This window comes from Propithecus coquereli, unplaced genomic scaffold (assembly GCF_000956105.1).
Source record: "Propithecus coquereli isolate 6110/MARCELLA unplaced genomic scaffold, Pcoq_1.0 Scaffold2, whole genome shotgun sequence".
Lineage (NCBI taxonomy): Eukaryota > Metazoa > Chordata > Mammalia > Primates > Indriidae > Propithecus > Propithecus coquereli.
This window is the reverse complement of record NW_012144966.1, coordinates 11,724,310-11,742,653: the sequence shown is the minus strand read 5'-3', so window position 1 is coordinate 11,742,653 and position 18,344 is coordinate 11,724,310. Positions and strand designations below refer to the sequence as shown.

The 18,344-nt window shown below is 35.8% G+C and overlaps 1 protein-coding gene across 1 annotated transcript in view; it reads left to right on the top strand.

The window, feature by feature from the left end:
- Positions 1 to 17,984, top strand: part of SLC26A7 (solute carrier family 26 (anion exchanger), member 7) — a 145,034-nt gene extending 127,050 nt beyond the window's left edge. Inside the window, exons 15-18 of the mRNA XM_012643539.1 lie at positions 12,236 to 12,336; positions 16,633 to 16,687; positions 16,794 to 16,897; positions 17,949 to 17,984. Coding sequence (XP_012498993.1) covers positions 12,236 to 12,336; positions 16,633 to 16,687; positions 16,794 to 16,897; positions 17,949 to 17,984 — 296 coding nt within the window. The remainder of the gene's footprint in view (positions 1 to 12,235; positions 12,337 to 16,632; positions 16,688 to 16,793; positions 16,898 to 17,948) is intronic.
- Positions 17,985 to 18,344: the final 360 nt, after the last annotated feature.

Here is an 18,344-nt window from a genome sequence, read left to right as displayed (position 1 = left end):
AGCTTTTGTGAATAATTTTAGTTACAAATTTATTAGCGTTTTTTAAAAGAAGTATTACTAGTGTAATGGCATCTATTACTTTAGACATACACTTCAGAAGAAGTATTTTTAGCCTGGAGCTAAGGAAATGACACAAGTTGAAAGAATGAAATAGAATCATACATTTTTCTGTTATTAGGTCACAAGTTTGAGAAAATAAGTCAATGCTGAAAATTCAGAGTAAAAAGTGGGTTCATTTTTAACTTTGTGACTTTTTGAAATAAAGTTACGTCAATTATAAATATTAATGACATGATTACTGCCTCCTTTCTCAAGTCTTAACTCCTTCTTTTTTCCTATTGACTCTCTAATTTTATTTATCATTATTTCTCAATAATTGGCATTTGTCTCTGTTATGGCTTTATCACTGGGGACAAAAACTTAATAGATGGTCAAGTAATGAATAAGTGGAAAGAAGGAAGCAAGCGAGGGAGGGGCAGCAGGAAAAAAAGGGCAGAAGTACTGAGATTCGCATCATTACCCTTAACCAGAAGGTTAATCCCTATCAGGTTTATAGACGATTGTATAGTATAAGCATCACTATTTGGTAAGAGAGAAAAAACGAAGAGAGGGATTAAAAATTATATATTTTTTTGCAATGAATGTGAGCATAATTCAGAAGCATCCTGCTAAAGGTCTGGGAAAAGGAGAAACTATTCTGAGGACCCTGATTAGCATTCTCGTCTTTGACTGAGTATCCAGTTAAATGCTAGGCTTGGGCAGCTGTGTTTTCTCTCAGGCGGATACCTAGGAGACATCCGATTCTTGCTGTCTCTCTGATGACCATACCCTGAGCCATAATGCAAGTTTCGACACATTTCAAATAATGGACATTATATATGCAGGTTGCTGGCCAACCTGCAATTAAGCTGGAAATTTTTAACAGAAAGATATTTACAACAAAAAGGTAACTCAAAAGCCCCTATATATTTGGAGACTAGGAAATACTCTTTGGAATTTCCTATTGGTCAAAGAAGAAATCATACTGAGAATTAGAAGAGAAATTAATTAAATTATAAGAAAATGTGGTATATCAAATCTTATGCATTACAGATAAAGCAGTACTTAGGGAAAATTTACATACTAAACTGCATATACAGTATTAGGAAAGAAGGCCTTCAAGAAGCTAACTAATACAAAATGAACCTAGTGAAAGTAGAAAGGAGGAAATAATAAAGATAGAGATAGAAATTTATAAGATAGAAAACAAACACACAGTTAAGATCAGTGAAGCCCAAATTGGCTCTTTGAAAAGAATAATTAAATTATTAAACATCAGACAAGACTGACTAAGAAAAAAAAACATAAGGCACAAGTAACAATATTAGACACAAAAAAAGAAATGTAATTACAGATCCTATGAATGTATAAAAGATGAGAATATTATGTAAAATAACTAAAAGAATGTAATTGGAATATTCCTAACACAAAGAAATAATTTTAAATTATATGCCATTTACCAAAGAAGTGTCATTTTTAAAGGAGAGTCAGTTGCTTTTGTAATGTGAAATTTTGTGGGGGAGAAACTTAGGGGTGTTGTATCACAGGGATGTCTGTAATGGATTAAAGTCGACATCCTTAACACTTAAATAAATGATATCTATAAATAAATGGAGGGAAATATAATGTCCCATTGATTAGAATATTCAATATCAAAAAACTGTCAGTTCTTAAGTTGATTTATAGATTTTAATTTAATCCTAATTAAAATTACAATAGAATATTTTAATGACACTTTACAAACTTATTTAAACTTTTTATAAAAACTCAAATGGCTAAGAATAGTCAAGGTACTCTTGAAATATATGAGCAACGGGGATGGTGTGTTCTCTTAGCCATCAAGATGTATTACAAAGCTTTAATAATCAAGGCAGTGTGGTATTGGATCAGAAATAAAAAGATCAATATGACAGAGTAGAGATTCCAGAGGAGAAAACATATATTGCTGTTTGATTTATGACACAAGTGGCACTGCAGAGCAGTGGGGAAGTTCAGTTTTGCTAATAAATGATGCTGAGACAACCATGTATCCATGATGAATGAAATTAGCCCTCTACTCCCCACCAAATTCCAACATCAGTACCAGATAGCTCAAACATTTTAACGTAGTAGACAAAAATATAAATTTAGAATAGAATATAGGAGAATATTTTAAAAGACCTCAGAGTAAGTAAATTAAAAAAAAAACAAGAAATGTAAAGCATTAAGCATAAAGAAAATGATCATTGAACGTCACTAGATTATTGTCAAAAACTTTTGTTTACCAAAAGGCACCATATAAAACATGAAAAAATAAGCCAACATGGAAGAAAATAGATGTAACATAAAAATGAAGAAAGGACTGCTTTCTACTATAAATCAATAAGTAAAAAAAGGCAGACAACCCAACAGAAAAATGGGCAAAAGACATGAACAGGCATTTCAAAAATAGGGACATTTTCTAAGTTACCAATAAACATATAAGAATATGCTTGACTTCATTTTTAGTATTCACAGTTATTATTGGAGAAATGCAAATTGAATCCACGATAAATAACACTTGGTATATATAAAAGTGGTAAAAATTTAAAAATATGACAACACTAAGGATTGGTGAGGATGTAGGGCAACAAGAAGTCTCAAACAATGTTGGTGGGAGTGTAAACTGTTACAGGTTGAGTATTCTTTATCCAAAATGTTCAGGACCAACCGAAAATGTTTTGGATTTCAGAGTTTTTTGGATTTTGGAATATTTACATGTACATAATGAAGTATCTCGGGAATGGGACCCAAGTCTAAACATGGAATTCATTAATGTTTTATATGTAGCTTATACACATAGTCTGAAAACTTTATACAAAATTTTTAAATAATTTTGTGCATGAAACAAAAGTTTCTGTGCATTAAACCATAAGAAAGCAAAGGTATTACTCTCTCAGACACCTATGTGGACAATCTGTGGTTGTTTGGCATCACCATCATTCCTGACTCTGAATTTACATGCTACTAATAAGCAATAATTTTCTTATACTTATTCACATGTAATGGTAAATCTGACATACCATTAATACAATAAAAAATAATGTGTTCAGGGTAACTTGTGGTGTCATGTTGGTATTCAAAAGTTTTTGATATTGGAGCATTTCATACTTTGGATTTTTAGATTGTAACTTATACAACCACCTTGGAAAACAGTTTGGCAATATCTTATAAAGTTGAAGATACACATACCTTATGGCCAGTAATTCTGCTCCTAGTTATACATCTTGAAGAAATGATAGTTATGTGCAACAAGATACACAACCAAGAATGTTCACAATAACATTGTTTGTAACTATCCAAACCTGGAAACAACTCATATGTCCAACAAATGTAGCAAGTACATATAAATTGTGGTATATTTATAAAATCGACTTTTAATTTATTTATTATATGGTATACTTATACAATAATGAAAATTGAATAAATCTAATAATGTTGGGGAAAAACAGAAAGACAAGCATACTGTAAAATTTCAATTCCATTTATATAAACTTAAAAATAAAGGAAAATCTTAATTGTATATATTAATTTTTGCACTTATAAAAACAATAAAAGAAGAATCTCTTAATAGTTGTTATCTGGAAACATATACAAGATTCTTCATAGTAGCATTCCTTATAGTTCTTCCAAAACTATAAATATCTATTGAATTATAGCATGTAATATATTCTAAATATATGACATTAATAATAGAATAGAATAGAAATATATGAATCAACTGCATCAACCCACATCACCATGGATGCAGCTAAGATGTCAGCTTTTCTGGTCTTTTCTAACTTACTGTGGCAAATTTACTTGCTCCTGCCTTGTGCTCTCAAAGAACACTTATGTAATATAGTACTTATTTAACTTCTTGAGTGTCTTACTGTCCTACTAAACTGAAAAAAAAATTTTAAGGGAGTTCTTACCTATACCAAGTATCCCTAGACCAAGTGCACTTTGCACAGAACAGTAGCTGATGGGCATGGTCAACTTTACTGTGTCTCGGTGAAATTTTTTGGCACCCAGTGGCCCTTTTTTATAATAGTAGTCAGACATAGTTGATCAGAATATTTCTTCTTACATCCTCCTCCTCTCCTCTCTTCTGATCCTCCAAAGTCTCCTTGGTCCTCTTATCTCTTGCTCTCTTGTTCAGTAACACCATCCTGCTCTACCTCCCTATGCTTTAAATGCTAAGGTTATGTCGGCTGCACTTTTCTTGATTTCACATCTCAATTACTAAAACCTACAACTCTTAGTTTCATTATTTTTACATTTTCACTTCTGTGACTCTGATTCTGTCCGTAATTATGTTCAAAATGAATTAGTATAACTTTCGTATTTTTTCTGCTATGTGACATTCTTCGTTTTATTCTATAGACAGAAAATACCCAGTTTGTGTGCTCATGCCAGGCAGAATACTAGATCAAGGCACTTTTCCCTGTGAGCCAAAGTAGCCTCAGAATCTTCTCACTATGGTACTGCAAGCAGCTACTAAAAATGGCTGGAGTTGACACGCAGCTGAGATCTAACTGCGATCCCAGCTTCATTTTATTCCGTGATGTAATGACAGATTAATCTTGAGTCTCCTTTACTTTAGAAAAAATCTCTCTTGTGCTTAATAGATTATAATGGTTTCCTTCTGAGGATCAAGTCCCCATTCCCTAGTGTGGCACCTAAAATGCTTCCCTATCCTTTCAAATTGCTTTCTATTTCACCACACATTATACAAGTCCTCCTTCCAAGCCAGACAAATCAATTAACGGCCCTAGCATCTAAGTTTGTCATGCCTGAGTCTAAGCCTTTGTTTGGATCCTCATGACTAGAATCATCTCCCTTTTCTGCCTGTCCTAATCTTATACTTTCTTTGAGGGTTAATAGAGAAGAAGTAAAATAAATTGAGGGAACACGCTCCTTCTCAATCTTCTTAGGTAGAAAGAAAGTCAACTGGATCAATACAAGAAAATACAGAGTCAAGTGCAGCCTGGGATTCACCATCTTCAACTATAGGGGTACTTAAATCTGTATCTTTGTGGTACAGGAGGATTGGTCCAAATGTGGTCTGCAGGGAGAAAAGCAAGAAAGGTAGGGTGGTTATAATCTAGAGAAGAGGAGGTGAAGGCTTTACCTTCCTCTTCTTTGACCACCAGATCATGAAAATGAAGAAGATGCACTCAGAAGAGATGTTAGCAGTGTAATGAACACAAGCTGGCATTGTTTGGGTGTTGGGGAAAAGCAGAAAACAATACAAATAATGATTCTGAATCTTTGAAACTCTCAAACTGGGAGTAACAGGGAACCCATGGGGTGGCTAAAAGGAAAGATGAGTTTAGTTTGGAGGATGGTAAATTTAAGTTAATGTGAGGTCATTCAGGATACATTCAGTGGGTTTTGGGGAATACAGAATAGATCTGGAGGTGACCAAAGCAAGGAGGAGACATAAACTGAGTGAGTGCACAAGAGGGAAGAGAATTAAAAATATTCCCTTCCCCAACAATCTTTTCAGAAGAGGAAGACTTGCACTTGAGCACATGATAGAAGAGTCCAAATATATGAAACAAGCTACATAAATTATACAATGGAAATCATGATTTCTCTTAATGAAAATAAAAATTGCTCAACCTATGGAGAAATCTTCCATCACCATGTTTAGTAGGTTAGGTCCCCACAACACTCTGTCAATTTATGCCAATACCAAGAGACATCCTGTTGGGGTCTCCCTTAGCATTATGATTTGCCAGGTCCACCTCCACCATCTACTCACCTAGTTAACTGCTAATCATCCTCCAGGTCTCAGCTCACACATCAGAGTCTTCCTTTCATTCCTGCATTAAGTCATGTTCTTGTTCACTCCATAAATCTTTCTTGTACTTATTGAACATCTAATAAATCCTGGGCACAATAATAGGGGCTGTATATTCAAGGATGAAGTGAGTAGACATGATTTCTGCCATCATGGACTTTAAAGTCTAAACAAGCTCCTGCCCTTACCTCCGCCTTCCTGCCGCCCACATCAGCAACCCACGTGTATTCATTTCCTACTGCTGCTGTAGTAAGTTTCCTCGAACTTGTGGCTTCAAACAAACACATTTATTATTTTACAGTTTTGGATGATAGAATACTAAAATGAGTCTGGACATAAAATCAAGGTTTTGGCAGGGCTGTATTCCTTCTGGAAGCTCTAGAGGAGAATCCATTTTCTTGTACTTTCTGATGTCCAGAGGCCATTTGTGTTCCTTGGTTCATGGCCCCTCCCTCCATTTTCAAGCCAGTAGTGTGGCGTCTTCAGATCTCTCTCTGACCTCTTCCATTCTACATCTTCTCTGACCCTGAGCCTCCTGTCTCCTTGTGATTACATTGAGCCCACCTGGGAAATCTAGGAGAGCTTCCCCGTCCCAACATCCTTAATTTAATCAAATCTGCAAAATCCCTTTGCAACATTAGGCAGCACATTCATGGGTGCTATGGATTAAGATGTGTACATCTTTGAGGAGCCGTTATTCTATTACATCACATCTCCTGTGCCTCCTTAGCAGTTTCTGCACATCTTTTCCAGCCCTCATAACACCATATTACTAGTTCAACTGACTAGTTTCCTTACTTGATTGTGGGTCTATTCAAGGCAGACCCATTACTCATCCTTTTTTTTTGTTCACCACTGCACTTAGACATTTGCTAGGACAGTGCTTAGAGTAGGCACTCAATATATCTATATTAAGTGACTGCTTGAATGAATGAATGAATGAATGAAATCCCCAATAATATGTGTACATGTTTTCCAAAGGTAGTGTTGTGATTTGTTGTAAATGTTTCTCATCTCCTTATATTCTTGAGAAATTTGAGGTGTAAATCTGCTTCTCAATAGTTGATATCAACAGAATACTTTTGTTTAAAAAATTATGAATGACTCACAGGCTGTCAAAAATCTTTTGAAGTATATGAAAAGCACTCCTAAATTATGCAACTACAAATACTTTTTAATTAAAGGAGTTAATGAATATTCCACAGGAGAGAGCTGGTTTCCACAGTCTGGAGTTAATTGCCCACCCATACCTGATGGTTAATTTCTTTCTGAAATGTTGTTTTTTGTAGATAAAGCCCATCATTTACCACATCCCACATGGGTATAGATTAGTTGTCTCCTTTGCACATGCTCCAAGCTTACCTCATTTTGCTTAAGGCAGGATATTAGCTGTACTCTTTTCTAGGATGATGTGATTTTTATTGCTCTGGAAGATTTACTTAGAAGCTTAGAACACAAGATTATAGCTGTAAAATTAGTACAATGGCAGAACTGAAAAGATACTGTGTAAAAGAAAACGTCGCTTATTTTCGGAAAGATTTCAGAAATGTCCATTATATTTAAATTTTCATTTAAGTGAATTGGTAACTTTACCATTAGGGATTTTTTTTTTTATTATTTAGAAAAGAAATCATACATTGCTTCTCTTTAAATAGCTTCCTTAAATTATTATCCACAACTGCATGGCATGAGTCTTTTGTTTTGCTTTACTTTATTTTGTTTTGTTTTGGATGGTCTGAAAGTATACACATATTTTGATTAAAGGAATAGCAAAGAGGAAACTCAGCTGGAAAAATGAAAAGACAAAGCAAACAATGGTATGAACACACTGAGACAGTGGAAGGGAAAGTTTTGTATCATTGTTGATAAAACCCAAATATTTTCATAGTTAATAATCTATCACCACTTAAATTATGAAATAGATACAAGAAAATAAAGAGAATGGCAAGAATAATTTAGTAGTAAAATAAATATGGTAGGATAGAATAAGAAAAAAAAGCCTTGTTTCTTAAGGAATTTTCTATACCATTTTTTTTTTTTTTTTGAGACAGAGTCTCACTCTGTTGCCTGGGCTAGAGTGCCGTGGCATCATCCTAGCTCACAGCAACCTCAAACTCCTGGGCTCAAGCAATCCTCCTGCCTCAGCCTCCCAAGTAGCTGGGACTACAGGCATATGCCACCATGCCCGGCTAATTTTTTTCTATATATTTTTAGTTGTCCAATTAATTTCTTTCTATTTTTAGTAGAGACGAGGTCTCACTCTTGCTCAGGCTGGTTTCATTCTATACCTTTTTATCACCATTTTCTAGTCATTTAAATACACTTTTCAATCTTTCTGAGAACGTTATGCACAGATTGGTTTTCACTGTAATATTTTTAAGCTCAGGATGACAAATACGTTTCTGATCAATTACCAGTGGCTTTCTGAAGCATTAAGTAGGTAAAAATTATAAGGCTGTGGTCCCCAACCTCCGGGCTGCAGCCCAGTACCTGTCCGTGGCCTGTTAGGAACCAGGCTGTGCGTCACCACCTGAGCTCCACCTCCCAGGCCCCCCATATCCGTGGAAAAACTGTCTTCCATGAAACCAGTCCCTAGTGCCAAAAAGGTTGGGGACTGCCATTATAAGGTCATGTTCGACTTTAGTGGTAAAAAGTACCATCATTGATTAGCCGTGTTTTCCCTGGCTATGGAAAGGGATGATAGAACTCATGCCATACAGTTATAGGTAGTAATATATGCAGTATCTTTTAGGAAAAGCAATGCAATGACTTATTTTCTTAAAAAAATTGCTGATATTCCTTTCAGACTACAGTTTCTTTTTAACAAGCCTCTTTTATAACTATTACTATTATGTTTTATAGTAAATAAAGAATAAGATTTAAAGATCTGAAATCATTAATTTTTAATATTTTGGGTTAAATATTAATGCTAAGGTTTTTTTACAAATATTTTTGGACAAGTAATTTTAGATTGTATCCCATTTTGACGTATGTGTTATTTTAAAAAATATATGTCACTTGGTAAGAACAATGCTGTATAAGTGGATGAAAAAAGGACTAATTTTGATATCAAATTGTGTCTTCATTGTCATTTTAAGATTTATTCCCAAATATGTCAGTGCTTTAAATCATTCATTTAATCAGAGCCATTGTATTTTTAACAATTAATGATGATTTTCTTTATGTTTAATAAGAGTACTCACCTTTAAGCAGTGATGTGCTGGTAAATCTTTAATAAGCAATTCTTATGGGAGGGGCATGGGGCAGGGTTGTGAAGAAATACTGATTAGTAGCATTTGCCAATTTCCGTGGTGTAAATATTTCTACCATAACTGATTTCAAGCTACCAATATGCTCTCATTAAACATAGGGTTGGGAAGAAGATATGTACACAGTTGAATTTCAAGAGCTGGTATGATCTGGCTCGAACACATTACTGCCTCTAAAGAAGCCATATACATTTTATTTTCTAAAACAATTATGTTCGAAATAATAGGAAACCTTCAAATATTGAACTTCAATGTACATTGTCAACATGACTAGTCTTACTAAAATATTTTGTATCTAACTTTGCAAGAAAATATCTAACTCCATTACATATATTTTCATCTATATATATTGTATGAAATTTTGGAAAAATTTTCTAAGAAAGCTTGCCTAATATTTAATTGTTAGATATTTTTATACACTGAAAATTTAATAAAATATTTCCAAATTTTATAAAAATGTATTTATGATCCAATCAACATTCCGCTGTTGATTAGAATAGGTATTTTTTGTCTGGAATAAATGTTTTTGGTTTTCCTGTGCTCTTAATCCTTTTCTATCTCTGATAATGAGTAAGGGTATATTATATCTGAGAATATAAATAAGAGGCCCTACAATAGTAGAGGTACAGCCTATGTTTAATTAGGCAAATGGTGAATGATAGTGATTACTACTGAGTGGTCAGTGGATGAGATGAGTTGTGGTTACTTTCAATTTTATTTGAGGTTCTAATTTACCATTTTAGGCCAATGGAAACAAAACCTGAATCTACACTGACTGCTTAGCTCCCCTTCCCCTGGGATAAATAGGGAAACAGAAGGCACTACTGGAGTGCCTAGCACATAGCTGGCCCCCAATAAATGTTGGTTGAACAGGTACAGGAGGAGTTTGAGATCTTAAGCTATCATTAATATTTAATTAAGTCTGTCCATGTGGTTGGAATGCTTATAACTCTATATCGTTGCTAGTTTTTAGAATCTTATGCATCCTTCAAGGCTACTTTTTGCATGAAGCCTTCTCTGATCACTCTGAAGAGACTACTCCTTTTTGTAAATTCCCATCTTTTTCATTTTATCATTTTTAATCGTATGTCATTTATATATTAATGCTATGCTTGGCACTCAGGGATATTATAACCTTCTTGAAGAAAGGAATAAGATCTCACTCGTATTTATCACCCAATCCATTTAAAAAAATTCTTGAATGTAGTACATACCTTGTAGTTATTATTCAATTAATAAATATGAATATATCTAAAGATAAAACTTGAAAATAAATCCCATATCTGAATCCCGCTTTTCAAATATATTGGAAATTACTATGTTGCATTTCTCCTTTTCCTAATGTTTACTGTCATATATAAATTTTCCATGTCTATTTTATATTTTCTCCTTGCCTGTTTTTATCTCTAAGCAGCTAAGCAGCAGTTTTTTCTTTTAAATGCACTTTTTCCCTCATACTTCCCTCCAAACTGAGAAAAAACTGTATCCTCATTTGTCAGTAGCCACTCTATGAGAAAACTTCAAGCATTTTATATGGCAAAACTATTCCAGTTAAGGATTTATTTTTTCAGAGAATTTCATAATAATTAATGAATTGGAGTTTCTTTGATAGACTTTAACTACTACAGTGGAGCAATCTTATCCTCTGTGATCTGCTCTCAGAGCCACATCCCTCCTTAGGGGGACCCCAAGTGTGGCCTATCACTGTTTAGAAATATATCACATGAGGAAACTGAATCAAAACAGGTCACGAACTCCTAAGAATGATCATTTTTTCCATTAGGTATATTCAGAGGCAAATTTACTACGAACCAAATGAAGCTTAATTTTAAGAGCTCTCACACAGATCCCTTCCTAGGCTGTGGGACAAGCCCCAGCAATGGATTTTTTTCTTTAGAGTGTGACTCCAAATTACATGCACTGCAGGCACCACAAGTAGGGCTCTACTTCTGAGCACACCCATTATGGAAACCGTATGATACTGTGGAAAGAGCAATATTCAGATGTCTAAAGGCCTTGATTCTAGTCTATGTTTAGCACTAACTTGAAAGATATCCTTTCAAAAGAAATTTAAACTTGCTGAGCCTCAGTTTATCTGTGAAATAATACTGGTAATTAACTTATTCTGTCTTCCTTTCTGAGTTATGTGATAATCACCTAAAATGACGTTCTAATAATGAAAAATCAGAGTTCAGAAATAATAATTTACTGAAAATATAAAAATTAAAAGTGTTCAAAATTGGTGTTATTAAACACATGAAAAAATGCTCAACATCTTTAATCATTAGGGAAATGCAAATCAAAACCACAATGAGCTATCACCTAACTCCAGTGAGAATGGCTTTTATCAAAAAGTTCTAAAACAACAGATGCTGGCGTGGATGCAGAGAGAAAGAAACTCTTATACACTATTGGTGTGACTGCAAACTAGTACAACCTCTATGGAAAGTGGTATGGAGATTCTTCAAAGAACTAAAAGTAGACCTACCATTTGATCCAGCAATCCCACTACTGGGGATTTACCCAAAGGAAAAGAAGTCATTTTATAAAAAAACACTTGCACTCTAATGTTTATAGCAGCACAATTCACAATCACAAAGATGTGGAATCAACCCAAGTGCCCATCAATACATGAGTGGATTAATAAAATGTGGTATATGTATACCATGGAGTACTACTTAACCATAAAAAATGGTGATCTAGTATCTTTTGTAACAACCTGGATGGAACTGGAGGCCATTCTTCTTAGTGAAGTATCACAAGAATGGAAAAACAAACACAACATGTACTCAAAACTAAATTAAACTAATGGATCAACATTTATGTGCACATATGGAAGCAAAATTCAAGGAAAATCAAGTAGGTGAGGAGGGGATGGGTAAATTCACACCTAACAGGTACAATGCACACTTACTGGCTGAAGGGCACACTTACAGCTTTGACTCAAACTGTATGAAAGCAAATTATGTAACCAAAATGTATGTACCCCTGTAAAATTCTGAAATTAAAAAAAAATAATTAGTGTTGTTGAACATGAGGCCATTGTTATCTTCCTACCATTCAAAGTCAGCAGCAAAATTCCCTAAGAATTTTCCCTAACTCGAGTCTGTTTCTCCTGCAGAAGAAGCATCGCAGTCCTGCCCTAATGAAAAGTGTTCTTTAATCCTGGATTGCAGTGGATTGACCTTTTTTGATTATTCCGGAGTCTCCATGCTTGTTGAGGTATTTATGCAGCTGGTGTTTGGACTGATTCCTTCCCTTCTCTCTAGTAATAGGGGTTTTCACCTGTTGTTCAGAGTCTTGAGCCTGCTTGTTGCAACACTCATCTCATCCCATTCTCCACAAAGGACACAGGACTTTATGCCTTGCACCACTATAGATTTGTTTTCAGGGCACCCCATCAAGCTTCTAGGTGTGTGTGTAGGGGTGGGGGGTCACGTGGGGGGGGTCTTCACGTGGGGTAATCAGAGAGAACCGAACATAGACTTGAGATGTAGTCGGCATAGTGCCCACTGAGGAACTTACAAGGCTTCTTGTAAAACCAAAAGAGAAAAGTCCCTTCTAGCATGAGCAAGTGCCTTGGTGATGGCAGGACGTTTTCTCTCACCTCATGGCCACATGCAGTTTGGTCCAATACCATCCCCGATGCCCATTGCAGGGGCTTTTTTCTGTTCTCTTGAGTGATGGTACCTCCTCCTCTACCTCATGATCTCCACAGGGTCTCCATGATCCAGGAGTGCAAACAATAAAACTTTGTTTGTTTCTTTAAAACTGATATAGCTCACAAACCTCATTTCCACAGATGGAAGAAAACCTAATTTTGTCAATTCAAGGAAAACTCAAACACTTCTTGTATTTTTTTCCTCCTTTAATTTTTTTTTTTTTTTAAGAAACAGGGTCCAGGCTATAATTCATAGTTCACTACAACCTCAAACTCCTGGGCTCAAGCAATCCTCCCACCTCAGCCTCCCCAGTACCTGGAACTACAGGCGCATGCCACCATACCTGGATAATTTTTCTATTTTTTTGTAGAGACAGGGTCACGCTATGTTGCCCAGGCTGGGCTCAAATTATTTTTCTCAAACAATCCTCCCACCTCGGCCTCCCAAATTGCTGGGATTACAGGCATGAGCCACTGTTCCCAGCCCTACCCTCTTTCTTATTTCCTTCTGTTCTCTCCCTCAATATCCTAAATTGGTGAGGGAGGGGGCAACATCTGTCCCCCATGTCCTCAGTCCTCAACCAACTTCTGTGCACATGACTCAGCTCACCTAATCTTCAGTACTTGCTCCCTGGAGGTTTTCTTCCCCTGGCCTCCTGGAGTCTCCCCAAAGTGTGGCTTGGGATTCAGCCAAAGACTTAATCAAAACCCTATGAAAATTTCTGGAACTCTTTCTCTGCACATCTCCCTCCTTTCTACTACTCTCTTCCACAAATCTTGCCCAGCTAACCCTCCCTGAGCTCCATCTCTGTCTGCTCAGCTCAGTGAAGCTGCTGGGTTTTGCACGGGTCTCCCTCATCATGCCGTGGCCCAGATACTGCTTTGTGGCAGAAAGCTGCAACGATCTCAAGGCTGGCCTGTTTTTGTCTCTAAGCAGTAGGTTTTTTTTAACTGCACCGTTTCCCTCATACTAATTCTCTCAGGGAACGTATTGCTGTCTGATGCTCATTGTCTAAAGACAGTTGTATATTTTTGTCCAGTTGGTGTATTTCTTTATGGAGGATGGGATAGTCTTGTATTAGTGACTTATCATGGCCAGAAGTAGAAATTAGACATTGACTTTTAAAGAGGTCCAATCAGTAGCCTTAAAAAAGGATTTTGACTGTTTTCTTGTGGTGTTGCATAGCTTGTGTCTCTGTTCATTTATACTTTAAATTTACTTTGAAATGTCCAACCTTTCAAACTCAAGGTAGTATAAACGTCAACTTTAGTATTGCTTTCCCGTGAAGATGTGTGCAGGGGAGCTGCTTAATATGTGAAAATCCGAGGAGAGTCTCAGCTCTGTCACATGAGCTGGATCTCAGCTTATTCATTTTATAAAAATGAGGCAGTGATGTTGCAGAATTAGCATATATTTAGAAAACAAATTATTTATCACAACTGTACTTTGAACATCATAGGCCTAAAATCTAGCGGCTGTTTTTGGCAAGTCACCCTTTTCCCCATGCAGTATGTTTTTATTTTCTTGTTCACTATAAAATCTTTGCATGATTGAGCACAGGATTCAACGTGAATATTTCATATTTTCTTCCAACTAAACCTAAATTGTGAACACGTAGTTCCTCTCCATAGGAAGCCTTCTTGTGTTTGGCATTTTTATTTACTCTGTGTTGGGCCTGTGTTGGTAAGGTCTAGAAGAGTCTCTTAAACTTGCATGTGTAAGGGTCATCTGGGCTACTCATTGAAAATGCAGTCTTCTGGGGCCTGGTTCCGGTCCAGGATCTTCATTTTAAACACCTGTAGGTGATTTTGAGCCAGGTGGTCTGAGGTCATAATTTGTGAAACACTAGAAAGTCCAGTATGTATATTTTTTTGTTTGGTTGCCTTTTAAATTGATTTCTGAAATTATTAGTTACCCGCTCTAGATACTGCAAAACAGGACTTAGAATTAGCAAAGAGGGGGAAATGGGTTACCTAGTCCCACTAAGCTTAGGATCTAAGGGTGACAATTCAGAGGAATCCAAACACTGTGGGTACTAATATGTCGAGAAAGGGATTTTTTGTAAAACTTTTCTCATTCATCCTAATGGTTTTAAAATTCTATACAGTGAAGTGATGAAATAAATCAACTGATAGAATTTATTTTTAAATTGGCAGTGATATTTTTCCCTTAACCAGGTGTTTCTCATCTCTCTATAAAACCAGCAGTTTTGTATCAGTTTGCCCTTTTTCATCTCCTTATTACTACTGGTTTATTTCATCATAATTATAATAACATTATGATATGTGTTAAGAACATAGGCTTTAAAGATAGACAAACCCTGGGTCCAAATACTAGCTGTATGCTTGTTCTATGATCTGGGCTCAAGTATTTGTTTGCTTTTCTGTAAACTGAAAGTAGAAATATCCACTTACATCAAGTTGTTGTGAGGCTCAGAAATGATGTATTGCATGCAAAGCACCTAACAAAGTGTTTAGCAGTTACTATTAACAAGTATACAATCATGCTAGCTTCTCTTATTTTTTTTTCTCACTTAAAAAAAGTCATTTCTTAAAGTGCACACAATATTGCAACTAATATTATTTCTTAGTTCCGGCCACCTTGGAAGAAGGTTTAGAGGAAAGAGCCACAGGGACTCTTCAGCCATGCATGTCTTCATGCTTTCTACTAACACTCCCTGGATTGCTTTCCTGGTCACTTTGGCATAAGGAGCTTTCTCCTGGGAGTTGTAGGTTAAAAGGAGCAGGTGACTTCTCTGTATTCTTTTACTTGGGACACTGGAGAGGTCAATGAACTGGAGATTACATTTATCAGCATCAACAAACCACCCGTAGCTGTGTGTTTGTGCTTCAATGAGCTTAAGAAACAGTCAAACACTGAGAGGTCACCTTGAATTAATCATTTTAACTTACAAAAACAGGAGCCATTTATTCAACGGCAAAGACACAGGCCATGTGCTATTTGTTTGTTTATGCTCGGAATGATATTAATTTATCTCCTTTTATTTGACAATTCTTCTCACATAGAGAGAACTGCTTACTGAAGGAAGTGTGAGGGAAGGTTTGGATGTATCATGCTCACTCGTAGAATGTATTGTAAATGCAGCTTTCTATACTTTATGTGTAAGATACATCGCTATTATATAACCGAATCTATCCTACTGTCATTAAAACATCCAGATTTACTTCCACTGAATGTAATGGACTTGTGAATTTGGCCCAGGGGAATTTAAGATCTGAGCCTTTAGTAAGTTGTTTCTACTCGAGAATTTCTAGGACTTAAAAGAGGCAAGACTGTAAAGTATGCCACACAAATTCTTATACTTAGGATCTCTCATCTTGCTGGACCTTTAAACATGGAGGCTGGGCAATCAGACTTGGCTTGGACTGTAGTGAGGTTCTCAATTTACCATCCATGGATGGGATTTATAGAGCACATGAGTGTGCTCACATTATTGTAAAACGTTAAAGTAAGCACTAGGTCACCAGCTTTCATCACTTTCACAAATGGGTCCTTGACTTCCAATAAAAGAGGCTGAGAATAATTTTATATCATTCTTATAGGGAAGGAGAAGTAATGTTTTTATTTTTATTTTATTAAATGAAGTGGAAAATATAAGCAGCCAAATTTAGTTGCGGTAAAGGTTAGATGCCCTGCTGTATTAATCGTAATCCTTCAGAAGCCTGCCCGGTTATGCCTCACTGTGTAACAATGCCTCCCTCTGGTGGTTTGATGTCATAAACATTGACATTTTTTTTTTTTTTAAACTAGAAAGTAGTTTCTTCTGAAGCCTGTCTTATTCCTTATTGCCAGCTGTCGCCAATTAATTGTGGGTGTACTGTTCTAATTCTTCCAGGTTTACATGGACTGTAAGGACAGGAGTGTGGATGTCTTGTTAGCCCATTGCACAGGTAGGAGAGTATTCTTGGCTAACATTGACCGTGATCCTTCTGTTGTTCCATGTGTTCGTGAAACCTATGCTCCATGTATCCTTATATTTCCTGTGCTTTCTTGTAGCTTCCTTGATAAAAGCAATGCAATATTATGGAAACCTAGACTCAGATAAACCAATTTTTTTTGAATCTATATCTGCTGCAATAAGTAACATCCATTCAAATAAGGTGAGTTGAGCAAGTTGCATGCAGGAGTTATGAGAAAAATTAGAATGTAGAATAAAGGGCCTTGCATTTTTTATATTAGCTTATTGCCCCATTGTCATCTAAAATCTACTAAAATCCCTAACACCACCACCTCAGAGTCCTCTGCTACTAAAGGAATGTTTCCATTCCTTTTTTAGGCCAGTTGTGAACTGTTGCTTTTTGGATCTTGAAACAATGTCACTGTTCAGAGGATTTGGTAATCACCTGTCAATTGCAAACTGCTTGCTTATAAAATAAATGCTGTTTCTAGGAGCTACTGTCCTGGAAATTTGAATCCACCTCTCTCAAATACAAACATTCTAAATATAGCCTTTTAGGGTGTTTTTTTTGTTTGTTTGTTTTTGTTTTTTTCTTCTGCTCTGATACCCTGGCTTCCAAGCTTATATTGCCATCTTTGGAAACATTATTTGCAGAGTCTAGTGCCCCCATGATCTGAAGTGTCAAAGTTACCTTACAAATACTGGGCTTTATGGTTTAGTTTTATAACTGTTCCTAGATCCTTGATCTCCTGCAATTTTTCTGTGACTTTTGAATCGTTTTGCCTTTCCTCATCTCTAGAACATTTGGTGCCTCCCAGAGTCATCCTTATTATATTCAATTGGAATAGTATATATTTACCAAATAATAATAATAATAATATTATTATTATTATATACCTAACATTTATTGAGTGCTCACTATGTTCCAGGAATATTTTAAAGGCTTTACCTATATTAATTAACTAAATTTGCCATAACCTAATGAGATAGATACTATAATTCAATCCAATTTTAGAAATGAGGAAACTGACCCAGAGAAATTACACCATTTGTAAGTGGTAGAGCTGGTTTCAAAGTCAGCAATCTGACCTTGGACCTGGAACTTTAAACTGCTATACTCTGATGCCCCATAGAATATTCATTTTCTTAGCTTGGCTAGGCAGCTTGCTTCAGTTACTACTGTTCTTTTACTATTGTACCAATTTAAGAGTTGAGTAAGTAGCATATGCTTATTTCTTCTTCTTCTATTTCAGAATTTGAGCAAACTGAGTGACCACAGTGAAGTCTGAGACCCTTTTGTTGCAGTGCAGCTCTTACCTTTAGCAACTGCCCCGAAGAGGCCATCTGCCGGCATTTTGCACGAGTTGTTTTGCTGTTTAGAGCCTACAGATGACCTCTATGACAACAAGTATGATATGACTTAGTAACTGCATAGCTGCTGGTCAAGAATTGCCAGCAATTTTTTCCAATCTTTGTTAATAAGCAAATTGATTTGCTTATTTTCTATAAAAATTGGTATGTATTTGGTTTCAGTGTACTAAAGGGTAAACATGATTTTATTTCCTTTTACCACAGTATTTTGTTTTATTTCTATTTTGCTGCCAATTGATTTGTAAAATTAAGAAATACTTTTGTCATAAGAGAATTGG